The following is a 26,777-nucleotide window of genomic DNA, read 5'->3' on the forward strand; positions in this document are numbered from 1 at the left end:
CGAGAGCAGCAATAGCACAATGGCAGAGTGAGTAGCTTGTCCTTGAACAAGACACCGTCTCCCCATCAATATAGAGGTGATTTTAAAAGATGAGGGGTAATGACATACACCTTACAAAGCACAGTATTTATATCTCTCACTTTATGTTGAAAATAGTTGGCCACAGTGATCACCTGTCTATGCACGCCCGGAAAGACTGTTGTAGGATTGTTAAATCAGCTTGTCTTTGCAATCCCGTTTGTCCGATCTACACTCTGGTGGGTGCAAGTGTAGCATTTTAATTTAGCATTTCTAAAAAGCCAACAATACAACAAAACATCACACATTCAAGAAAGTTGCACCGAAACAGTAATTTATTGTGAGTTTTACTTTGGAACTCAACCACGGATAGTATCAGTTTCAAACATTCTCCTGTCTTCAGCATGTGTCCGAACATTTCACATGTTTGTCAGTGTCTTCAACTCCAACAATTTGCAACACAATAACACACATGCATGTGCCATCACATCATGTGCATGTTTGCCATTGTTACCCGGCTGGTAAATCGAGAGGCTCCTCACAGAACACTGGATGAATTTACAGCTTTTTGAAGGCATCTGTTGATCAAATTTAGTCAATGTTGGTTTTAGTGATGTACTAAAAAAAAGGCACTTTATCGTCACATTTCTGTGTAATCACATGTGGGGTGAAGAGTCAGAATGATGTTACATTTCACACCGAGGCCTTTGTTGCACGAGACTGCAGCTGCCTATAATGTAATAACTATCTATTCACATAACTTGACGAGGTAAAACAAACATGACGGAAGGTTTAACTGTAATAAAACCTGTTGATACATCATAAATAATAAACAACAATTGTCAAGTGTTGGGATCATGTGACATCACAATATTTCTATCTCTGAGGTAGAGAACATTGACGTACAGGATGTTACACCGACAGGTTTTATCACAGTTTCATGCGCATTTGTTTCTCTGTCATGTTATCAGATAGTTTTTACATTAAACTTTACAGCAAGGTGGTTCCAGTGCCTCAGTTTAATTAATGACTCAGCGAAAAGCAAATCCTTCCACGCTGGAACCAACGGAGTAAAGTATATATATTCAGGATTACTTAAATACTACCACATGTATTACAGCTGGTTGTTCCAGAGGTTGTGCTGTGTGCCTGTGTAATTTTTTGCTAGTTGACCAACACACTGACTCACAACAGTCCGTAATGCAATCAAAAGAAATGAGAGGTTGTGAAAAGTGCTGATCCCATTTACATTTCCATGTTGCGGGGGCGGCAGTTGCCCCAGTGATATAGTGCTGAGGTGTCATGCCATGGTAACAACTGTTGAACTGCCGAGGTGTTGTATACACTGCAGCCACTCCGAGGCTGTAAATCACAGGTCTGTTTTTAGGAGCTCTCGCAGACTTTTTCTTTTGTGCCCAGCTGGAAGTCTGCGGGGCACGGAGGGCTGGTAAAGGACACATAGGTTCCCATCCCAAATACCCCACGTACCATAAAACATACCGTTTTAGTTTGGTCATGTTTGAGTTATGCCTCTGACCTAAAAAGATTTGTACGAAATTCAACAAGAGGCTACGTGGGATACCCAAAAAATTTCAAATTGCCCGATGGTAACATGATGACAAATGAATGTCCCTGTGAAATCGGTGGAAATTGTACTCTTTAAATGTGTTCTTGGAAAAACTCTGGCTGCTGGGACAATGTGGGAGAGCATCTTAAGAGTGGTTTTGCCGTGTTGATACAACCTCAGCCAAGATAATCAGTAACAGTGCAGCAAGTGGACAGTAATGCTGAAGACAGGAGAGCAAACACTTTTTGTCTGAGGGTTTGGAGTGGTATTGGTGTGTATATGTCTGTGTTGTGTGCGTGTGTGTTTGTGTTTGGAGTGGTAATGGAGCGTATAAGTATATCTCTCTGTGTGTGTGTGTGTGTGTGTGTGTGTGTGTGTGTGAGAGATGGGGTCAGATCCGAGTCAGCTGGTGCCAAAAACTGGACGGCATGAAGCTTTCCATCTTGTCTGCGAAGAAACCCAGGGGTGCAAAGAGTGTGCTGAAGAACTGAGAGGGAGAAAAAGCAGAGTGAGCTTTCAGCTGAAAGTTCGGAAAACATTTTAAAGAAGAAGAAATACACTTTTAATGAAAATACACAAAGTTCATGATTTCACTGAAGGTATGTTAAATATTCTGTCTCAAATGTCTCTGTGTACTGGGAGTTTTGGTTTCAAACCCATGAGCACTGGACAGATTAGACATGTGGGCACGATGAGCAGGGTTTTTTCAGGCGACAGGAGATAGTGTAGTTGCAAAGCAGCAGGACAGTGTTGACCATTTTTATACATGTAATCCAGAAGCTTCCCCAAGTACAGGGAAGAGAAACAGCATTGTCTCCATATTATCATTTTGAAAACTTTGTTTGTAGAAACAGTGCTGACAGCACATCCAATTCTAAGGATAAACTTTATACTATCCATGATTAACATGTCAACACACTTTTATACATCAAATCCATCACATTCACTGGTTCTTTCTTTTTCTAAATAAAGATAAATGTAAATAATCCTAAGGGGGATGACGGTATAAGTTTAATTGTTGACACTGGAAACAGTGATTTGGCAAAAGAAAGGGTCAAATTCATTCAAAATCGAATTATCACCCGAGCCAACTGATTTATCATTCGAGCCGATATGAGCCTTTCAAAGATGTATCAGTACAAGCCTCAATGTTATGAAAATACAGAAAAACACTTGGCTGTTGGAAATGGTGTCATTACATAGTTTGCTCATAACGAACTTAGGTTTATTGTTATTATTATTATTATTATTATTATTATTTATCTGTGTAGGTATTTATTTATTTAGTTTACAATGAATAATACAATGATTGGAAATGTTTTACGCCTTAATGTCAGCATCATCCCCAAAAATCCACATCGGTCAGGCTCTACTTATAGTCACCATATAAAAGAATGTGCATTGATTTTGTCCTGAAGTAACGTAAAAACAACAACAAACAACAAAATGTACATCGTTTAAGTATTTCTGTGATTATTACAAATTTTTCTCTGAGCACATGAAAACAGGTAAAATAACTGAGTGCAGTTGTCTAAACAATGAAGATTCTCTAAGAAGGTCATATGGATTCTCTTTACAGTCGTTACAGGGAAACTAAATGGTTTTAATCATATCAGGACACTATTTATTTATTTACTTTTTCAACTGTAAGTTGTAAAATAGAATAAAATGGGTTTTCAACTGTTTTTGTTTTACTATGATACAAAACAGCCTGAAAAAAAAGATGATTTTACTTAAGGAGCAACTTAATCACTCATGTTTTATGATAAAATGAGAAATTATATCAACTTAGATCTAAGATAAGGATCTAGGATAAACAATATATTACATTAACTATGTGTATTACAGAACTTTTAAAATGCACATGTTGGTGATTTAGGTTCACTAGTCACAGTCAGATGTCCTCTAAAATATTACAATATGGTTTCTCACTGAAACTACTTGAGGTGTGCTTGATGCACTTGACACTTTAATAGTCTCATAAGTGGACGTATCATCCCAGCCAGGCCAGTGCAAATCAAGTGCTCTCTAATCCCATTTAATACATGAAACATATTCAACTACCATACTCTACATGTCTGGTTTCCATAAATAAAGGAAAAGCAGACGGCCACAATCACCACTGCTGCCTCGTCCTGCTCGCATTTTCTTTCAAAGAGTGATTTTTTTTTCTGTAGAATGCAGCAAGGACCTCTGTGTTCCTCCCTCAATGGTTTTATTGCACTCTGTTACCTATTACATAGAGCAGGCTCTGCCCTGCTGTAAAATCTCATCCACGCCCAATTTTTCTCATAACAAAAAGAAGAGCACTAGATGTACTCAGCAGTCTTGTTTTTGCATCTGTAAAGACAGGCTCTAATAAACAGGATGACTATAAACAAAGGCTAAGCCAAAGAAGAGTTTGTCAAACTGGCCGAAACAGAGAACCGTGCACGTCTTTAATAAATAAACAGTAAAAGGAATCATACATTTTAATTTTCTATATTTTTAGGGCGACATGTTTACACTGGTATTTTGCTGTGGTGATGGTTTAAGATGGAAATCAGCTTGTTTTGGTGGGAACTGCTGACTTTCACAGGACTACAATTCCCATGAGCCTCCAGTGTTACTGACAGATGGAAAGCAGCCATTAGCACACGGTTAAAATTTACCAATACGGATTTAAATACTATTTTTGGGGGGGTGATACTGATATTAGGCATTCAAACATTTCTGATACTGAAATTTTTTGGCAATGATCACTAAAATGTCTTTGTCAAACCTGTATGACAAAGAAATGTAATTGAAGCTTAATATATTACAGTTTAACCATAAAAGTTATCATAAATAACTACCAATAAACAGAAAACACAGATACAAACAAAATACTAAGAACTTAAATAACATAAAATGTAAACATAAATCAATATTTTTTAAATTTTGATTGTTTTAATATTCACATTTATTTTCATATTCGTATATCAGCCAACATAAACCAACATACAGATACGTCTGTAACAGGCTCATATTGATAAATAATCAGCAAACTGCTCTAAATAAAATGTAAGTGACAAACAACTTTAAAAGGTGGACAGTAAAAGAGACTAAAGCTCAGATAAACTGATGATGACTTACTGCTTTGGCAAAGACACCCATGAGCTCAGGGAACTGATGTGTGAGCATGGCCAGTATGGCAGTGAAGGAGCAAAGGCCTGCTGTGAAGAGGATGAAGAAGGGAAGCTCTTTTTTTGGGTACACAGACACCTCGTGAAAAGCTACAGTGAAGATGAGAGAGAAGGAGAGAGCAAGATGAAGTCAGATAAAGATAAACAGGGTTTAAATAGTGAGAGGATTATCATTCAAATGATCAGTTATTGGAGGTAGGTAAGTTAAGACCGTCTTATTTACAGGGCAATAGTTCCCTATCTGCTGTTTCTGTGCATCCTGGGTAAGGGTAAAACAGGTGACCCTTCTCCAGCGGGTAAGGAATTATCCGGAAGGCTGGAAAGACAGATAAAGGAGCAAATAGAAAGCTGCATTACGTTTTAAATCATTACCAACAACATAACTGGTAAGAGTTGATCAGAGTGTATAGATACTAACACTATACAGAGGGATAAATTATCACATTCTTCCAGTGACGAATAGGCTCATTCCTGTAAAATGAGTATTTGTGGGTGTGTTGTGGAAACAAAACCGATGACACAATAATTTAAAAATGAGGAGCAGCTTGCAAGAAGATAGTTAGATTAATGTACCACACAACAGTGACTTCTGAATTTACACAGAGGTTGTAAATTCACTTCAAAAGATCTCAAGGAAAAAAATGCCTAAGCAGAAATATTATATTGCTGACAAATTAATAAAGTGTAAATTCCTCCAAGTAAGTGATGTGCAATAAAGGAAATAGAAGTAACACATACTGCCCTCCCAGGTGCAGTGTAGTAGGTTTAAAGCTCCCTCTGCCCTCTTCCAGTGCTGCAGATGAAAGAAAGCGTATGCCACTGCCTCGCTGTCACCTCTCTTCAAGATGTGCTCTGGAGGCAGGATCAGACTCTTCATCTCTAATAAGTACTGAAGAAAGAAAGGAGAGGAAACACTTTTCTTCAGTATATATTCAGTATGGATGTCATCTGATAAAAGAGTACTTTAAAAACAGAGTGCCAATGTATGTTTTAACTCTGCTTTCACAATTCAGCTCAGCCACAGAAACCGCTTTTCTGTCCATGTAATTCTATTTGGTTGAATCCCAACGCTGCAGAATACGTAAACATCGTGAGTCACATTGACTTCATTACATTTCCACTATGAGATAATGGCAATTGAATAAAAAACTGTTGGTGAAATATTAGATGTGACTATAGACTGTAAATAAAGACACTTCCTCACGTTGAAGTAACTTGGAGCCAGAGTCTGTGCAGTTCTGATCCTAAAGTGGAGCAATGGTCTCTTTGATAAATGCTCTCTAAGTCGCAGCTGTCAATCATGATGTTTCACCCTGTTTCTATTAGATCAAATAGTGAATTAAAACCAAACTTAGACTTGGACATATATACCTCAGTGAGATAAGAACCTAAAAAGACAGGCAAAAACGTATTTAACATGTACTTTGAGTTTGTTTTTGTAAATTTCCAATCTGCTAACATGGAGGAGGCAAGGTGTATAACTTATACTAAGGCCAGCCACCAGGGGGCAATCAGGATGATTCAGTTGTCTCTATATACAGTCTATGTTGTGCACCTTGTTATTATAATGTACAAGGTCTGAACACATTTGAGGACACTTGATGTATACCGCCATTCATTCTCATGTTATGTTGCCTTATGCTGACTTTATTCCCTCAGGTATTATGTATGTGAATCAGACACAAGTAATGCCAGGTGAATATTTCCATCCTCATGTTTGAATGCTGGTCAGAGAGAGGACTAAAAAGTATGTTGCTTTATAAGATAATATATTTTTTCGCTGAAACATGCACCTAAATTTTGCTGATAAGAGTTTGGTCTTAAAAAATAAGATGTCCCTAGTGGTCACAAATTCCTTTAAGCGGCTTTAATGGTTTCATTCACATTTTCTCCTGGCTTCTCAGTCAACACTTGACTTCACCCTATCCTATTGAGCAATTCCCTCTGGCTCACTCCCTGCAGAGTGAAAACATATTTTTTTCCATGGGAGGTATTTGTCAAGGGCCTTATTTTGCAATTGTTCAAGGTGGGAGGGAAAAGCTTTCCAAAGCTCTGTGTGTGTTATTGTTACAGTATAGTACATTCATTCCATGAATGTGTAACATCCCGCACTCACCCCTCCTCTCTTTCCCTACTGTGTAAGATTGTCCCAGTGAGTCAGTCAGTTCACTGTGCTGACAAAGATCCACATCCAGAGTTACAACCTATAGAACAGGTCTGCTTTTCTAGCATAACACAGACCAAGCATCCAGAAATAACATTGTGAGAATACTGTGCGCTTGGTTTTCTGCATTATGCAAAAACGGCCAACCTTTGTCAATGGGTAAGTCTTTAATGGATGCATAATGTCTTCGATGAACCTGCCCCTCTGCGTGATTTATGTCTGTGGTGCCAGTATGGCAGGAGTCTGTGTTAAACAAAACCCATGTGCAGGGCTGGGGCCCCCTGGGCTGGATTCCCAGGCGGCTAGCGTCACAGTGCTCTGGATCTCAGACTGACACTTTGGGAAGGTTACCCCACAGCTAATCCTGTCTAATCCCTTCCATGGTCACAGGCTCAGCCAGCCAGCCAGACCATGCTGCTTCGCCCATCTCCCCCTGCCATATCCTCTGTCTCCAGTCTCGCCCCCATGATCACAGCCTGCCCAGGCCTTCCAACCGAGCTCATCCCTTTTTCCAATTGTCTATCACTGATACCAAGACTGGAAATTTCCCTTCGCTGTGTCTCTCACTCTCCTCACCTCTATGACCTGAACTAACCTGCATCACCACCAGTCGGCAATTACTCAGCATCTTCTTCCCTTTCTCTTCCCTTCCCCCCATTATGGCGAATACTCATCATCTCCACCAAGGAGCTGATGTTTTCGCTCCTGTCTGTTGGTTTAGTTGTTTGCAGGATACATGGACAGGATGATGCCAAAACTACTTAGTGGATTTCCACAGAAAACTTGATGACGTGTCCAAGAAAGAACCCACTCAAATTTGGAGTGGATGCAGATAGGCGGGGCAGATCCTGGAACTTTCTTTAACAGAGATGTGGGCATTTTTTGACATTTTCACCAATTCCAGAGGGCATAATATACAGAATCAAGTCAGGCATTATTAGAGGACTCACATCTATGAATGTGTGTCATTTTGGTGCTGCTTGACTCGATTTTAAGGGACTACTACTCAGAAAATGTATTGGCACACTTCAATCTAAAAAGTCAAAATATGGTAAAAAGGAAAAGATAAAATGATTGAAACACAATTTACAATACCTCATTCTTTCATTATTGCTTCATCACAAGCTCAAACATTCATCACCCGACTGCACTGCAACACCAAAGTCACATTCATCAGACAGTGAAGGAGGCTCCATTGTATGTGCCTCACTCACCACCCTTAATGGGAGAAGGCTCACTAAAGCTGGGAACCACAGGCAACAGGTGAGAAGCTCCTCTTCATCCATCTTACTCCTCTTGACTCATCCCAGCAGACCACCCTGTCTTCTATCCTGCTCTCTATCCATCCTTACATTCTCTGTAGTGATTACAAAGATCGGTGGCTAGAGACAACCAGAAGCTGCCTGTTTGTCCTCCTCACTTATCCTGTCTGACTGATTTAAATCAGCTCCCTCTGCTCCAGCCAAGACACTTGACTGTCTGCCTTCATCTTCCTCACCACCTCGCTTTCCTCAATTCAAACCTTTCGCCAGCCTCCGCTCTCCCTCTGCACCGGTGATGAGGCAGCCGGCAAACTTTAAGAACAAAAACCAATCACTTCTCATCAATTGTTGATCACAGAGCAACTACTGTGACTGCTCAATAACATGCATTAATTTCACATCACGCTTCAACGTGGGGAGATCTGCACCAAGAACTGAACGACCTATAAAGAAAGTTTCATGTGTGGCCTGATCTTGAACTTAAGATTTGATCATTCTGACGAGAAGCAGGCTAATTTAATCTTTTGTGTAAGCTGGATATTTTACAGATACATGTAGTTCTGCCTTCGTATTAGTCAGCTGCTGATAATGAGAGGACGGTGTATAGCAGCCGTGCAGGTCTGGGTCCTCTGTGTGTTAAGATTAACCATTTAGAGAGACCGGCTGCTCAGCTGTCCTTCCTCGCATGCCACGGCATTAGAAATGGTGACACCTCAGTCCTGTGTGCTGGCCTCCCTCCCTCTCTCGTTCTTCGGTCTGCTTCTCCACTCCCCGTCGCCTCTTTGATGAAGGGATTGAGTTTCATGTGTTCTCCTTTTATCCCCGGGCAGTCATAAGCCCAGAGCATAACTCATAAGCTGCCTTCTGATTCTAATCTGCAGCACTTTGCTTCTCACAATGGGACACACAGGCAACAATGACATCAGCCTTGTAGCTGCTCTATAAGGGTTTGGACAAACACACACGCTTACAGGGAAAGAACATGAAGACAGCAGGTGTTGGCTTTAGGAGGACAAACAAAGATTAAGAATTTCATAGTCAGTAAATGCTGCTACCAGATACTCCAACCTCTGCCAAGGGAGTGAAAAGTGTCAGAAAACACACAACATTCGTCCTAAAGTGGGCTGCGATGAGGCAAATTGTAACTACATCCTTTTCCGTCTCTGAAACAAACCTCATCCATCTTACTTCACAAGAAACACAGTGCAGCTACTTGGTCACAACTCACGAACCAAAAAGCCAATTTCAGAGGTAAACTAAGAAAAGGTCTAGGTTTCTGAGTCCTGACAGGCGTTCTAGATGTGAGCGTGTCAGCCAGAATGGGGTGAGATGAGAAACTGCTCTCCAAAGTGGAGTAAACTAGCAAGGTAAATGGGATCAGGTCGCCCTGACTGCTCCACAATGAACGAGTATGGACCAAAGTGGCGGTAAATGTAAATGCAAAGCAGACTCAGGTAGCAGGAACACTTAATCAGCTGTCCAAAAATCCAGCAAACTGTCAGCCTCTTAACCACTGGCTGGTAGGGAAGCTGATTGGAAGGGACAGACAGATGGAGAAAAGGAAGGAGGCGGAGGAGAGGAGAATAAATAGAGAAGGACAAGAAGATGAGGAGGAGAGGAAAATGGAAAGGAACAAACGGGAAGAGGAGGGAAATAGGAGCAAGATGGAGAGCTGGAGAGGGAAAGGGGAAAGAGGTCATGAGAGAGGAGGATGGTGTGCACTGAAACAGCTGTGGGGTTAAGGCGTGTGTGTGGGCGTGTGTGTGTGTGTGTGTGTGTGTGTGTGTGTGTACAGCCTTTTCAGCAGTTTGAATGAGCTCATGTGATGTAGCCTTGCATTATATTCATATATAAGCTCCTTGGCATGCTTGATAAAACACCCACACACTTAATTCTTGACCTAATCACGTTCCTTCATTAATCCACCTGCTCAAGGGGGCGGAGGCTACTGAGTAGTGCTTGTTAACTGGTAAATGGTCTGTATTTATACAGAGTGGCAGTTTTCTATGAGGGGCAATTCAGGTTCAGTATCTTGCCCAAGGACACTTCGGCATGCAGATGGGGAAGACTCGGATCGAACTGCCAACCTTCTGGTTAGAGGACGACCGCTCTTACCCCTCAGCTATAGCCGACCATGCAAGCATAAACTAGAAGAACAGTCTGAGAGCGGATACCTCCGCCATGGCTAACGGCCTATGACACCCCCTTTACAAAATTTCCTGGAAATTCGTTTTTCAGTAATCCTGCTGACAGATAGACAAACATTTGTGGATGAAAACACAACTTCCTTGGTTGAGTTCATGTAATCAACCACTTTGACTGTATCAAGACACAACTGAAATATCACATCAAGTATTGAACACATTGTCATAAAGGTTCATTAAGACATCTATGGTTCCAAGAGGATTATTCCTACTGACTTTGATGACTCAGAGTTTTTATCCAGGTAATAATTTCACTTATCTTGAGAAATATCTCAAAATCATTGTGAGAAAGACTTTCTTCTCAAAAACCAACTGCTTGAATTGGTAACATTTTTTGTGCAGACATACATGTTTCCCAGATTTCCAGGAATTTTGTAAAAACACCCATGGGATGGAACAAACTTGGTGGTTCCCTAATTTTTTCTCTGGCGCCATCATCATGTAAAAATGATTATTTTTTTGTTTCTTTGTCTTTGAAAAAAATAATCAAATTCCCATTAGCCTCATGGGTACATCTGTACACTATGTGAATAGCCTAAACCTTGAAGGTGAACATGGTCAACCTGCTAAATATCAGCATGTTTGCAAAGTCACTGTGAGAACTTTACAACCGCGGTGCTTGATTAAGCTCAAAGCCCCGCTGTGACTCATGGAGGCACATGCCCCGTGCACACTTAACTTAAACACATTCATGCCCAGGAGCTGTGCTGTAAAACCACAGTCTAATCTGTTTGTCACTGAGCAGCTCCACTAGAGCGGTGGGGGGTTAACGCGCTTCCTTAAGGGCAACAGATTAATGAGAGGAAAGTACTGTTATTTTTCTTGTTTGCATCCTGCAGCTATGGAGATCAAAATGGTGACTGGATCCATTTGCAAGCCTGTTCCAGTAAACTCTATCTCTCTGTCTATCTAATAAGGCTTCTCGATAGCAATGCAAATATAAATCTTGTTATGAAACCTTGAAATCATGTATTATAGATATATAACTTAATTAATGTCTCGCTTAATTGGTATTTGTCATTTACAGGAAACTTGTAGGAGGGATGTTTAGTCACATTTTTATTATACTGGACTGAGTGTTTCCACGCAAATGTCTGTTGTATGGAGGAGCTTCATTAATAACTGAGATAAAAGAGTGTTTAGCTGTGACAAAGGTTCATGTTATTAATTTGCGGATGGATCATTAAAATCATTCCTTCCTTCGCAATCCTTTACTGCCAGATTCCACTGTGTCATCAGCTGCTGATTTTGAATCTTTCCTACATTACACAATTCCTCAATCAATCAAATAATCCTACATAATGAATCACAAATGGGGATGTCAATACGTGAAGCATCAACAAGCAAGAAACTCTACCAAGGCGTGCACATCTACACAAGAGGACAGATATCAGCCCCATGTCCAAACAGGCCTGAGTCACAGGTGCACTCACCGTGAAGACATGCCAAAAAAAACACACAAAGCAACAACGTCCCTCCTTCAACACACAAGTCGTCTTCATATCCAACAACTACACACAACTCTGCCTGAGTACGTTCAGATGCTTGACAAAGAGAAAACAACTAATCGTAAAAGGTTTGTTGCTAATTTCAATTTTCATGTCATTTCGTTATTCACGTACACTCACTGGAGTCATTTTGATAAAGTTTAAGTGGTGCTCAGATTCAGACTGAAACACAGGAGGAGAGAGGATGAGGGAACATGAGAGGATAAGACACAGGATGAGGGTACGTGATGAGAGGCGAGAGGGCGGCTGCCTCTGGGCAGGATTGGGAGGGAGCGGTTGGAAAGACATTGAAGATGAGGGCCCTCTCTTTATAATCAAAGGCTGGATCAAAGTGCTGGCTGACGTCTACCCCCCCGCACATTTATTCTCTTTCTCTCTCTCAGACAAGAAGATGAAACAACACACACTACAAAGGCTAAACTACGACAAAACTGTGCCTCATCGGCTTGTGTACAACTGTGTGTGTGTGTGCATGTGTGTGAGACATCAATCAACAATCCTGGGGGAACTGGTGTGAAAAGGCAAGACAGATATCCAGTGTGGTCACATGTGTGCCCTGGTTCACCCGCATAGACAGAGCTGGATTCTGCTACACATTATCCTGACTGCTATACTTTATAATAAAAGCTTTTTGAAAGTTAAAAGGTAAAATTCAGATGAAAGTTCAGATGCTTTTTTAAAAGGTCAAGGGTGATAAATACAAACACACATTTGATGGGACATTTAAAATAAATGAAACAGAACAAATTGTATGACCTACACTGACACCTGGAGGTGGACTAGAGTATCACATGCCTGGAGTGCGGGCTGCTCTATTTAAAAATATTACACCACCTCTGGTTGTTGACAGAATTGTTTTTTCCTGCGGGTGTAAACTTTAAACATGGCAGTAATGTGAGTCTGGTGTGATCCGATTAAATATATATTTATACATGTGTGTATATATGAATCCATAAATTCCACTAAGAGCAGCGTGTCCAGAATCAGGAGGTGAATTGATCAATCTCAGTTCTATAAGATCCTGATAATCACCAGATGTCTGTGGAGATGCACATGTGTGATTTTCAAACACACGTCGGTTTCAGAAGCTAGAATGACTGAAAATGGTGTCAACATTATTCCAGAAAAATAATTTTAGTTGATATTTTATACTGATTATCAATTAACAGCCAGATTTAAAATCTTAACAGCAAGTCAGGCCACACTTGTGCATGTTTACAACTCAACATCACATTGCAAAGGGATCAATAGGTTTGACAGACCCACAGACTCTATGTGACATTAGTAATGAATGGCTGACCTTTGGCACGTGTGGATTGAACTCAACAGCTCTGTGTATGGCCTCCACAGCGTTCATCTCTGCTGTGCTCAGTCCCCGCCTGGACGCTGCCTCTGGAGAGAACCTGTGGCAACACACATCAAATCAGTTTTCTTCTACTGTCACTTTAGCCAAAGACATCACGTCAAATTTGAGGAGATACAGATTCTTGATTGTATAAAACAGATATTTTAAAACATCATGAATCAAAAGGAAGCGTACTTATCAGACACAGCCCGTGCTTTCAACAGTGCAGATGTGTAACATATAGTGGCTGATTTTGGCAAGCTGATGTCTGCAATGGCAGAATAAATTAGGGTCATGCGACATAAGCCATTCAGTACATTTTCAGGGCAAATTTAATGACAGTAAGTTGTGTCATTAATTTGAGAGACAAAAACAAACCACACATTCACTTGGTTCGGTCTTACCATCATATTTAGCGAGGACTGCTTGGACATCAGCGTATGCCTGAAGCTCTAGTAGCGCCTCCAAGAGGTTTTCGTGAATATTTAACATTCCCAACAGTGGGAACTCCTTCATTAACTGTACAGAGATAAAACATGGATTGACATGAAATGTGTTTGTATGCCCGCACTGCCATTGTTACATATACAGTAGATACAGCAGTAAACACTATAAAGTCTGAAAGATTATTTCAAACTCACATCTCTCATCATTTTCACTGCTTCTTTAATCCGCCCCAGTTTACGTGCACACATTGCCAGTCTGCGTTTAATGTACACCAGTAAGTTGATATCTTTTCCAGCTGTGGATAGAAAATATGAGACACCTAAGGCACAACACACTGTTCAGGTTACAGATTTTAAAACATGAGAAACACTGATCAAATTAAACATAGGCCTCAGGCGTTTTACTGCAGGTGGGTGTGTTCTATCTATAACCACACTTACCTGTGTTGTAACATAGCAACTCACAGGTGTGACATGCACTTAGTTTCTCTCAGCTTCATTCTAAAGCTAGTTGTACTTGTTGTAAAGAGTCAAATCCATACTTACCAATACTTAATGCTTTTTTAAAGAGGCGCTCGGCTTCTGTGATAGTTGTGGCTTCCTCCTCTGCTAGCAGCACGTAGGCAGCAGCACATCTGTACAAACAAATTCAAATACAAGACACAAGGGGACAGATTAGATGTCAACAGATTCATGGACATTAAAAGCTTACCACAATAAAGGCAATAATGTGAGTATGAAAACACCATTGACGAAGCCACTAAATAATCATGTTAATGTATTAATGCTCATGTGAAGCAGGCTAACAGAAACACGTGAGTGAGTTTTAACTGCGTCACAACAGCAGATACTATTTAAAGAGATTTAGTATTATATTTGCAGATACAGTGTAACTGCGTAAGAGATGGGACTCACTCGTGGTTCATCTCTATGGCCTGGTAAGCTGCTCGGATCCTGGCTTGAGGATTTCTCTCTCTCCAGGCTTTCTGCATTACTGCAACGAGAGGATGAACTCAGGTTTATTATGGACGTGACCCTACGCTCATTACAATAACACAACCTGTGTGCATCCAAGAAATATACCACCACTCTTATTTCGTAAATATAACATCTCTCATTTTATTTTTATTTTTTAGCAAAAGCCGATTTGATTCTATATTTTAATGTTTCAAACTCACCGGCATCTTCCGGCCGTAGCTGCTGAGTGTCTCCTGTGAAGAAGGTCTGATGGTCTTGAGCAGACAGGTTCATATCATAGTAGGTTAAGGGTTCCTTCCCTGTTACCCAGGTGTACCTACAATGCACACAGCAACGTACAGAAATGTTGTGCTTCAGTTTTGTTATCCACAGTAAATCAATTTAAACTGAACTAATTTTCTTGCGTCCAATGCACAAAATGCACCTTTATAAATTATTTGACTTGATACTTGACTTGAGCTAAATCATGTCTCTAAAATCCACATACCTGTTGTATTCTGCTCCTCTGAACAGATTCAGAGGGTTCCTCCAAACCTTACACTCTAGCAAAGGGAAGATATTGTTATGAGTGCAGATAGTATTATGAGTAGTATTGCTGTTATGGTTTGTATTAAATTAACATTTACCAGAAACACTGGGCCTCGGCTCTGCTTCTCCATTAACTGATGAGAACAGACCGGTCGTGGAGCTGCTCTCCACCCCCCCCAGGAGAGGACGCAGGTGGCTCACGGACACTTGTTCAATGAACGAGGTCCCGTATTTACGAAAATACCACCACTCAAATATCTGTGGCGAGAACACACATGGCGGAAGGTTAACGAAAAGACAACAATAACTTTTAGAGGCAACTGCTGATATTTTTTTCTGTCCTTGGGTGAACTACTAGCTGCTCTAAAACTACACATCATCCACATGTTAATAGACGAGCAGTGACCACCATTTTTGTGCCACAGCAACAGTCTAGGACCCATTTTTGTAGTCATGCCTCTTGTTGGACATCCATCCCCAAAACCAAGCTAGTAATGTGGATTGTACCTGCACCGTAGCTCAGGGAGGAAACACTGTCCCTCAACAAAGACTGGGGCACACTGACTAGAAACTAAAGCTGGGCGGTGTGGCCCAAATTATACATGACAAAAAAATGTTCATATCAGTCAATATTGAAAATCATCATGAGAACGGATTATTTTTTTAATCTCTTGACAATACTGAAAACACAGTAACTTTGGAAAATGTTCACTTGAGCAACTCATTTTGGATTATGCCTTGTGTACAGTGCACAATGGTATAACACATAATCGATTGACCTCACATTTGTAAAATGTTTATCAGTATCTGCTCAAAAAGAAGAGTTTGAAAACCACAACCTTCACTCAGGAGCATTTATCGTGATTATTACCGATATCTAGGGACAGTGGTTTATCTTCATGCAGTTTTTGGCCGTGTCATCCAGAATATAATGAATAAGGCACTTGTCCTCAAAATGGCCTAAAACAAACCAAATTTGGCAAAAAGTAGAAGATCATAATTGTATGTGACAGGAGGAGAAAAACCATAACTCACCAGGATGAGTCCAGAGATGAGGGAGGAGGTTCCAGTGAGAGCCACGTAGAACTTGGGGGTGAGAGTGTTTAGAAACACTGAAGCTGGAGGACAGAGAGGAGACGGACAGGTTAGAGTCCTCACACCACAGGACACCGATCAAATCAACGGACAGCAGGAGACATGAAACACCAGAGCATCTCTGGTGACGAGTCACAAACAAAACACCGACTCTTGGCTGTAAAATGAACTCGGCGCGGTTGTAAACACGTTCACCCAGTGTCTGTTAAAGCTCACGAAGACATGTGACTCTCTTCTAACCCGCAGCTCTCCCGTGTTCCCCCCTGACTCCCTCTGACAACGAGCTGTCAGAGCTGCACCAGCTCCGGTTCACTGGCTGCTGCAGCCTCCCGGAGGCTAACGGCAGCTAGCATCGGCTAGCTAGCAGCAGCAGTCGTGTACCTGAGGTGAGAGTCTCCTGCAGTTTGAGCGGACTCCACAGGACGTAAACCATGATGAGCACCATGCCGAGCCAGATGAAGCACACGTAGGTCCACGACCAGGAGAGCCACGACTTGAACTTCTCAGTCAGCCCCACAGACTGAGGATTACTGCCAGCACTGTCCTCCATGATTCTCCGGATGTCTGTAAACACACGAGTCACGTGACCGCGCACAGCCGAGGACCTCTATTCTGAAACCGCCGCGAAGAAGAGAATCCATTTCCGGAGGGCACAGAATTTAAAAGAGATGATTTTAATATTGGAACTTCAGTCACACAGGATGTGGACATTTGAATGTGCACGTGTCACTGTGGATCAAAGATCTAAGCAGCATTGATAAACATTCTTATTTAGACTAATCTAATTCCACGGTCATTTTTATTTTACTTTAATATTTTTGATTGACTCATTCAAATATTATTCTTTACACATTTTATCTTTCTCATCACTACTTCCACGTTTTGAAAAAATGTATGTAATCAAAATAGAAAACACCACGATGGATATATTTCACTTTAGCAGTAGCTCAGTCCATAAAGATTTGGCTTGGGAACCGGAGGGTGGCCAGTTCAAGTCCAGCCTGGACCATAAGCATGGAAGGTGGACTGGTAGCTGGAGAGATGTCAGTTCACCTCCTGGGCTGCTGTTTACTGCTGAGGTGCCCTTGAGCAAGGCACCGTACCCCCCCATTGCTCATAGGGTGCTTTTCCTGGGGCTGCCCATCACTCTACCATCTCTCTCTCCAAAATGTGCATGTCTTTGAGCCCTCTGTGTGTGTGTGGGTTTGTGGGTTAATGCATGTATGAAAATGAAAACATGAGTGTAAAAATTTCCCCTTGTGGGATCAATAAAAGAAAGTTTAAGTTTAAGTTATATTTAACAGCAAAGGTCATAACTACTTAGAAAAACCTAGTTTCTGAAAACAGGGTCAGCTCGTGCATATTTGTGCATCAAAACTAAGTAGTAAACATATAAACTCCACTTCTAGCACATACAATAACAAAATGTGTCTTGTATTCTGAATTGCAGAAGCAGTACTTTTACTTTGAATTTTGAAAACTTTTTTTGCTGTTACTTCAATACATGCTTTAAAAAAAATGATATCAGGAGTTGAATTTCATCATTTATCAATATTTAAGAAGTGAGTATTTCTCCCTCCATTTCACTTCTCTATTAGGGGTCCAGCAAATAATCTTTTATGACCATGACCTTTTATGACATGATCAGTCAAGTCATATTTTACTTTGTAGAATCTTTAAAATGTAAAAATGTGTATTACAGTTTCCCCCAGCTTTCAGAGGAGATGTCTCCAGATGGATTATTCTCACCCTTCTGTTGACATTCATCATCTCAGTCATAAACGTGAAACATCAGCCAGAATCATTCATCAGACCCTGAATCTGCCTATTGCTGCATGTAGTACTTGTCATGGCCATTAGGTGGGGCCATTACAACACAAGGCCATTCTCCTGTTATGCCATTTACTGACTGCAGGTGGAGACAACGTTCAGTTTAGTTTACTTCCTCATAACCTCTGAATTCATTTTAAAATACTCGAAATAAATATTTTCAGGTTTTGCAAAAGTACAATTATTACAGTTAATACCTTTAAATACAAACTGATGACTGAACAACTTGTTCAGGACTTATTCAACACAGAGTTTGATTCAACTCTTTGGCTTTGTTCAAACTGCCAATCATTGTCCAGTCACAGTTTTCTATCCCCATGACTCACAAACCCTGAGATGCATGTAATGTGTCAAACAAGTCATTCAGACTGTTGCAAGATGAGGAACAAGTATAGTTTTGGATGCATACTAGCAGTTGCACTCCTCACCTTGAGTGACGGACTCACATCTAGCAGTGCAGGAATAAATGTGATTTGTTGGAGTATTTTCTTCTTGGAGGTTACAGCCACTGCATGACAGAGAGCCAGATTTGGTCCTGCTCACACATGCCCTTGGGTGTTTTCTGCCTGATGCTGTTGGACAAGCACACGCAGGGTTAAAGGCCTGTCATATAAATCAGGTACAATCACTTTAGAGGTGAAAACATGCATGATGCCTCTGACAGGGAGGAAGAGTCGGGGGGGAGAATAAAAGAAGAGGGGGAGAGGACAGGTCTGTAGAAGTTATCCGCAGTGTACAGCACGACCTGCTTGTCTGAAAGTGTTTGCAGCTGAAATGATATTTTCAAATGACCTCTGCTCAGTGACTCATCCTTTGATAAAACATACATGTGCCCTCCAAGAATATACAGAGATAAGAACGTTATCGTCCCTGGTATTTACACTGCACCACTTTCCCTGCTTGAACATCAACAGCAGCAAAATGAAATATAGTTGTATCTACATGAAGACACAAGGACATCTGCAGGATTTCTGCATGCATCACAATCAAAGATAATATTTTATTTAGGGACAAGAGTTAGATTTGATATTGCAAATACAAAACACGCTGATCTGAGAATCAAAAACAATGGACGGAACCTGTGCTCGAAGTGCGACGTGACCTGTGCACACGCGGTCAGCCGGCGTCCAGCCATGCAGAAGCAACATCGCTCATCATTCCGCAGTCACCTGTATACTTAAGGTTCATTTACAATTTCACGTCTGGTATCCATCCAGCCATTCTGGACTTCATGTTCTGTTTATGTAGTTTCTTTCTTTTTCTCTGCCCAAAGCTTTTAAGAGTCCTCTAATCATACATAATTAATCAGGGTTTTCACTTAAATGCACTGCATTTCTCACTCTCATTATTACTTAAGAGGCTGCGCTTTAAGGACTGAAAATACCCGGCGCCCTGTTGATGGCATTGTTCACAAAGCCAGCTGTTTAAACAAATGAGGATTCACAAGACAAAAACAATAGAAATACAAAAGCTTGTATCAACACTCAAGAAGATTTCTGGCCGACGACACAATTGTATTACTTGACGTTAACATTTTAATTGTGTCTTCTTGATATGAGTGAAACATTTCAGTCTGATCTGAGCACAGATTTGGTGATAATGTTAATTTAATGAGTAAAACATTGAACATGTACAGTGTACTCTTTGACTGGTTGTGGTTTTTTTTAGCTCTTCATTCGGTGGTCCGAGCCCTGATGGAAAACTTTAAACATGATGAAACTGGTTCTCGTCTCCCACACTGCCTTCTCTGAGTGAGTTTATATTACTTGTCTCCATGAAGGGCCTCTCCCTCCACAACTCATTTCTCTCAAAACACTTCATTTTCAGAAAATGCTTGTTCTGTTTCTTTTTTCTTCTTTACTTCAGGAGACCATACCGTTTGACCACATATGAAAGCAACATTATCGCAGAAGATATGACTTCCTCTGCACTGGCAGACTCAGAGAAGCAACATTTCAAACCTTTTTATCAGTAAATGGACTAATGGACATGTTCTGCTGTTGTTTCCATAATGACTCACAACACGCCATGCTAGAAGGGAAGCAAGGGAATATAAATGTCATGCAACACTTTACATTCACCTGTTTATAAACGTGTTTTCTTGTAGCCTAACATTTCTTAAACAATTCTATATCGCTGCCATTACAATGTTATTAATTCAGTGCAAAGTAATATAGTGTGATCCTCTAGAATGCTAAATAAAATCCAACAAACACAAATCATCACTGTCGCTCTGCAGCACAAACATGGATATAAAAAACACAAAGCATAACCAGCATAAGAGACGCAGCTTCTCAGCCTGTGTGTACACTGGCTCTTTCATTGTACACAACTCCAGCCAACTGTAAGTATAAATGGAAGAGGCAGAGATGAATAATACATATGAATTACCTACATGCAGTCAGGATCTTTTTTCTCTCTCTCTCTCTCTACTCACCCTCTGCTGCAGGGACATCGCTTTTAGTAACAATAAAAATAAAAGGCAACGTGCACAGACAAAAACCACAGGTATTGTGAGTGAACGGCAGAGTGTCAATAGGTGTCACAGTGCTTTTACAACGGTGTTAAATAATGTGTAACTGCAAAACAAGGAGAGTGAGGAAAGTCTTTGTGCAGTAACATTGAGAGCAGATGGAGACCCCCCCCCCCCCTTTTTTAATGGTAATATTGTGTTTGTACTGTGCGCGTCTGACGTCACTACAAGTTGAAGCTCTTTGTGCACAATCTGTCTTTTCTTTATTGAAGGTGTTATTATCAGAACTCAGCAGGATATTATTGCACATGTCAGTGTGGAGGAAGCAGATATATGAGTCTGTAATGAAGAAGAATAGAGTATGATGAAGATACACATTTTTATTTTGGATTTACTCAACAGTAGATTGCAGATTTTCTGAGGTCCAGTTGTCCGTCACAACAAAAATTTAAAACTTGACTTACATGTATGAGAAGGGATAAAAATACCAGATCAGGCTTTTATAAGTGTTTCAAACTGAACTTTTAAAACTCAACATGATCTCTTGAGTCACCTGTGAAATCCTGCTGTGATCTCTTATGTACACTTTGATTACTGGTTGTAATTTGGTCGTTCTTATTCACTCTGTGTTTGCTGAGCTTGAATCGTCCTCAGCAATCACAGTTAAAAGCTCAAAGAAGCAGCACAGAGCTTCCTCATGGAGGATTCATCCCACAGTGAACGTCTGAGCACAGTTTCACAGCGATCCGCTGCACAGTCGGTGAGACATTAAAATGGTGGACGGGCTGATCGATAGGCGTCGCCATGGTTACTTGCAATAACAACATTATTCACTGACTCACAAACCTAAATTTAAACCCATCAGCATCTCACTGAAAGTAGACAAGTCCTCCCAGCTCATTCACACACGACTCCACTCGGGTCTCTGTGGTTTGAGTCTACCATCACATTCAAAGGGCTGCTGTTGAGAATCATGTGACCTTTATGCGACGCTTTCAGAGATGACTCATAGCTAATTTCAGACGGCTTTGTGTTTTAGATTGTCCTTGAAGTACACAATTATAAAACATGAAACAGATTGACTCAAACAAAAGACTGAGATGCCGGCACGTGTCACGCTGAATGGCGTCTGACTGCTCCAGAGGCTCCAATACATTTTTGTGTAACCCTGACGACACCATATGTAGAATTTGAAATCAGATTATTTTGGTGGGCGTGCTCTGTCTTTACTGGCAGTAATTTGAGACAGATGTAGAAGGACTTACCGACTAACCGCCCCCACCCCCACTCTTTGTGGCACATACACAAAGACGTGAAATCAAACTGCAATAATGCAAACTGAGGTGGAGGAAAAAGTTTTTCCAAATGGAACATTTGTCATCAGTAGTGAGAAGAAACAACTATAACATAACTGCTGGGTTTGGGCTCAACAGGTCTGTGTAACGCTGACAAACCACATTGAGTTTATGTTTCTCAGTGAATCCGGCTGCAGAGTAATGCAGGTTTTTACTGTTGCTGGTTATTAACTATGAGTTCAAATCACTGAACAAGAAATTACTAAAAGTCCCCGTCTATGTTGGAGAAGACCAACAGCTGCCAGGAAGACAATCTTGAGACGCTGGTTTGACCCATGAACTCCAACTGACTGTCTGACTTTGAGAACATTGTGTTACTTGAACATTCTACAGCTGAAAGTTTGATTATTTATCGTCTCAAAATCAAAGATGTCTGTTTTTTGACTTATGATGTGATTCATTTATTGTGAACATGAGATTTCATGAGCATTAAAATTACCTGGTATAAATAGTTTTACTAACTTTACTACCGAACATGGGTAAAATCAAAGACTGACACTGTCAAATGTAATCGATCAGTTATTTTAACGGCCTCCAAAAGACGTGTTTTAACCTACAGTGAAGCGTGGATACACTGAAGAGGAAAAATAAATGAAATCAGATCAGTTCCTATCATTTATCACCTAAATTTAGAAGTTGAAGATGATTTTCACATCTGATCACATCTGTAAGCTTGAGGGTTAGAATCCAGACTGAGTTTAAATTTGGTCTGAAGGTGTTACGTGTTATTTTGGATTGACCTTTACTAATGTGCCAGTTAATCCTTATCCCTTCTAGACATACTCAAAAATGTTAGCAAAACCACACAAGCAAAAAAATAAAAGATATATAAAATCAGACTTAATCAAACTAAAGTAATAAAATAAAATGGAATATAATATACAGCTAAAATATAGATTATTGTGAAAATAAAATATATTTCTGGGTAAAATGAATAAATGAGAAGTAATACTGATTGGGTAGAGCAAATATTGCACGGTGCAATCTTCTGGCAGTTTAGGTTTAAGGTTCGATCACTGTGCTCAGGCTCCTGACACTCCTCCGTCAGCTGAAGGTGTAAAAGAGAGCTGCTGGATGCTGACGGAAAAACAAAACACCAAATTGAACCGCGGCCTGTTCCACCGCTGTGTGTCTGACCTTTTACTGCGAAACGAGACATGTTAGTGTCACCTGGAGAAAACACTGCTGATTAACACGGCCACTCCGCTGTCCCTGACGTCACTGCAAATCAACGTTACCTGGCCACTGGTATTTGTGGTCGAGTACTGAAACAGACATGAGGAACGAGCAGATTCAAACTGACAGGGGGGAGAGAGAGGGCTTACCTTCGATATTTGTAGAAGTCTGGGTTTTTTTAACATGAAACTAAAAACTGGGGCAAAGTAAAGATCACGCTCTTCAAGTACAATGGTAACATCTATGTGAAGTGTCTGTGAGTTAACCCACTCTGTTTGTTTTCCTGTTGGTTTGATAAAAATGTAGCACATCATCATTTTAAAGGAACGATGACTGAATAACAAAGTGCACTTTTTAACACAACAAGAAGGTAAATCAGTGCTTTAAAAGCTCCTTGTCAAATCAGATGATTGACAGCACAAAAGAAGAACTCATGATGTAATCTATGCAGCCTAAGTAAACGCTAGACTTGCAAATGATAAAGTTGTGTAACTTCAAATAATAATGGAGGAGGAACATCAAGGAGAAAAACAATGAAGTTAAATTTGCAAATGTTTTAATAAAAATTCTGTACCCATGCTCTATTACTGTCATCTTCAAGTTGCTTTTTGCTCTTGACCTGTTTCCTATTGTTTGCGTTCAATTTTTCATTTTTCTTGTAACTGTGTTTTGAAAGGTTCTATATGAATCACGTTTATCATTATCAATATAACGTCTGGGAGGGAAATGAATGTTTGTTACCTGTTCTCATACAGTTCACATACAGTAAGTTTCCACTGCAGAGTCAGAACACAGTTGAATGGTTGTGGTGCCAGTCAACCGTGCAGTAATACGCTCCCTGGACTGACCTCTGGAAGGACCTAACCATGCGACAGACTCGATGACTGTCCTGGCAGGGCCTCTGGAACCTCCCATCAAACACATTGTGAGACTTTGACCATGCGGCTTAAAGACCAGTAACAACATCGATCGACACCCTCTGAGCGACGGTAAGCTGCAGCTCATTTGAGCAAATCTAGAAACATTTTTATTTTGGAGTAAAAAAAAAAAAAAAAAAGTATAGATTCTGTCTTTGAAGTGATTTTCCTTCTCCCGTACACATTCTGTGAGTCACAGAAGCCGTGCATTTCCAAATTCCTTGCCATCTGTGTAAATGTGATACCTCTCCTTAGTACAATGAACTGGAAATGGAAGCTGTGTTTCATATAATCCCCAAATCCATCCAACTCTCACATCCTATCATGCAAATGTGGTGCAGTTTGAAGAGAAGCCGGTCTCCCAACCATATGCCTGAGCCGTGTAAAAGATACAACAATTTATTATGCATGCATTGCACCAGGCTTATGGTAATAAGGTATTAAATTAGTGCTGGACATTATTGCTCTTCTATATCACTTCTGCTCAAAAGATTTTCATATAAGTCACATAAAACAAAAAAAGGAATGAGATTCTAGGACTGATTTTGCTGCTGAGCTTTACCTGCGATTTCTCTCTTCAGAATAACGTTTGACCAGTCAGCTTCCTTCTGCTGCTGTTCTGTTCTGTCACACTGATTCAAAACCAGGTTATTTATGAAGAGAAACTGCAAATGTACATCACACGTTTGTACCAGAGCGGATTCAAAGGAACATGTGACCTTGTTAAATAATTAAATGTGTGGAGAACAACCTCCATCGTGGTTTGCATTCCTCCAATCACTCATTTAATTTAAAAGAAAGATGCCCTCAAAGGATGAATGCTCATCACGATTCTTTAGAAACTTCATTTAATGAGTTTGGTGACCACTCAGCAGCACATTCATTATTTACAAGTAATTTCAAGTCACGAAACATACATTTTAAAATCAAATTAAAACGGGACCAAAAACTAGAAATCACTAAATTAATTTACATTAAATTAATGATAAAAATAAGTGGATATCAATAAATGGCTGTGTGGTATCTATGGCCCAACGTTTAACTAATGCATCCAATGTGTCCACATTAAAGTTCCCTGGTTTGAATTAAAGGTTAAAAGATTAAACTCTCCCGTTTGTTTTCTGTGTCTGCTCTGTGCTTTAGACCCAGTCCACACAAATACAGACATTTTGCAAAACAAGCTTCTTCTGCATTTGCCTCTCGTCTTCACGTAAACAGACAATAAAATGTAGATTTTTAAAAATGCAGTTGCTTTGTGTAATGAGCATGCACCAGAAACAAAAAGCTCCCTCATTGAGCTCTCTGAATACACTCACAATGGGCTTCCTGCTTAATGACAGATTTTTGGCCCAGAATTCTTGTTTGAGCGTTAGTAGTCTTTTGTGTTCTCGACTGGATGGAGATATTTGGTAAAACGAACGTGGACAAAGATGTTTTTCAAAAGCAAATGATAAAATATAGGTTGAAAAGAAAACAGAAACGTCACAAAGTACAGTGTGTGAGTATGTTTTTTGTGTTATCTACCCCTGCTGATATTGTATATATCAAACTTGTTGATTTCATTGCTGCCCATCTTGACCTGGCAGAGCAGATGTTGTATCTCAATGGGACCTTCCGAAGGACAAATACACATTAAAGGTACAGTGTGTAGAATGTTGTGATATCTCTTGTTGAAGTTACATGTTGCAGCTGAACACCCCTCACCTCACCCTCTCCTTCCAAACATGAAAAAGAAACTGTGGTAACCTTTAATTGTCTTAAAACTCAAAAGGTGTTTAGTTTGTTCAGTCTGTACTAATGTAAAAAACATGGCGGCCTCCGTAGAGAGGGTCCCCTCCATGTAAATATAAAGTATTTAAATATAAATGGTCTTTTCTGGGGTAAAGAAAACTACAATTCATACAATTTAGATGAAATGAACTAGTGAAAACATCATGAGGATTATTTTACATTAAATTTCTGCCAATAGATCCCTTTCACCTAAATCTTACACACTGGACCTTTAACTACATAACTGCAGTTCAATCTGAAGACAGTAACCTTATCAAGATGGGAACATGTTTCAACCATGACGCAGAAGAAAAGAGCCACAGTGAAACTCTCCTGGAAAACTTATTATAGTGATTAAGACAGAAAACAGTCTCATTACCCATGTGGTTCCCTTGAGAGATTGGGTTTTTAATGTGTTTCATATTCCACCTCTAAGTTTCAGTTGTTCAGAGACAGGGAGGTTAAAACACATCGTGAATAACTTGGCTGTCTGTTTACTGATCCAGGCCAACACATTCTCTGTGACAGTGTAACGCGGTGCGGTGATCTCCAAGGGAACCACGGTGATGACATTAGTGCACAGTTGATTTTAGGTGTTGTTGCGTGTGAGGCCACGCCCCTGTATGTACTTTACCGTGTGACTTGTGCAAAATGTGAGAAAACACCCACACCCTCCTCACTCCTCTAACGGCATCTGCACTTTTTTTTTTTTAACCATCATAAACTACACTCCCCTTCTGCCCGTCACCTCCACCTATGTATACAATGTGTAAACTAGTGCAGTGCAGCGTTGTGATCACCGATGCCACGGCGCACTATTCTAAATGCTGTCACAGCTAAATCACCATTAGCTGCTGGTGATGCTGCGGCTGCTGCTGTTGATTTTGTTATTGCAAATTTGTAATGCATGGCATTCGGACCATAAATCTTATACGGGATTACAGTGTATAAGTCGTTTGTATGGTCTTAACTCATCA

General features: G+C 40.4%; 1 protein-coding gene across 1 annotated transcript; it reads right to left on the reverse strand.

Moving 5' to 3' along the window:
- Positions 1–335: 335 nt before the first annotated feature.
- st7l (suppression of tumorigenicity 7 like) lies at positions 336–16,870 on the reverse strand. The gene is made up of 15 exons (XM_069533906.1): positions 16,661–16,870; positions 16,220–16,302; positions 15,283–15,442; positions 15,144–15,198; positions 14,857–14,972; positions 14,594–14,672; positions 14,225–14,313; positions 13,874–13,974; positions 13,637–13,751; positions 13,428–13,500; positions 13,188–13,290; positions 5,488–5,638; positions 4,973–5,065; positions 4,700–4,839; positions 336–2,072 (listed from the first exon to the last, which is right to left on the reverse strand). The coding sequence occupies exons 1-15, from the start codon at positions 16,827–16,829 to the stop codon at positions 1,977–1,979; spliced, it is 1,623 nt and encodes a 540-aa protein (XP_069390007.1). The 5' UTR covers positions 16,830–16,870; the 3' UTR covers positions 336–1,976.
- Positions 16,871–26,777: the final 9,907 nt, after the last annotated feature.

This window comes from Paralichthys olivaceus, chromosome 2 (genome assembly GCF_024713975.1).
Source record: "Paralichthys olivaceus isolate ysfri-2021 chromosome 2, ASM2471397v2, whole genome shotgun sequence".
Lineage (NCBI taxonomy): Eukaryota > Metazoa > Chordata > Actinopteri > Pleuronectiformes > Paralichthyidae > Paralichthys > Paralichthys olivaceus.

Excerpts from the sequence above, each read along its gene's own strand:
- st7l (XM_069533906.1), bottom strand. The coding sequence starts at position 16,829 with ATGGAGGACAGTGCTGGCAGTAATCCTCAGTCTGTGGGGCTGACTGAG. Across the intron at positions 13,975-14,224 it reads TAAAAAAGCATTAAGTATTG|CTGGAAAAGATATCAACTTA; the intron begins GTAAGTATGGAT and ends TTCTATCCACAG. Across the intron at positions 4,840-4,972 it reads AGATAGGGAACTATTGCCCT|CTTTTCACGAGGTGTCTGTG; the intron begins GTAAATAAGACG and ends TCTTCACTGTAG.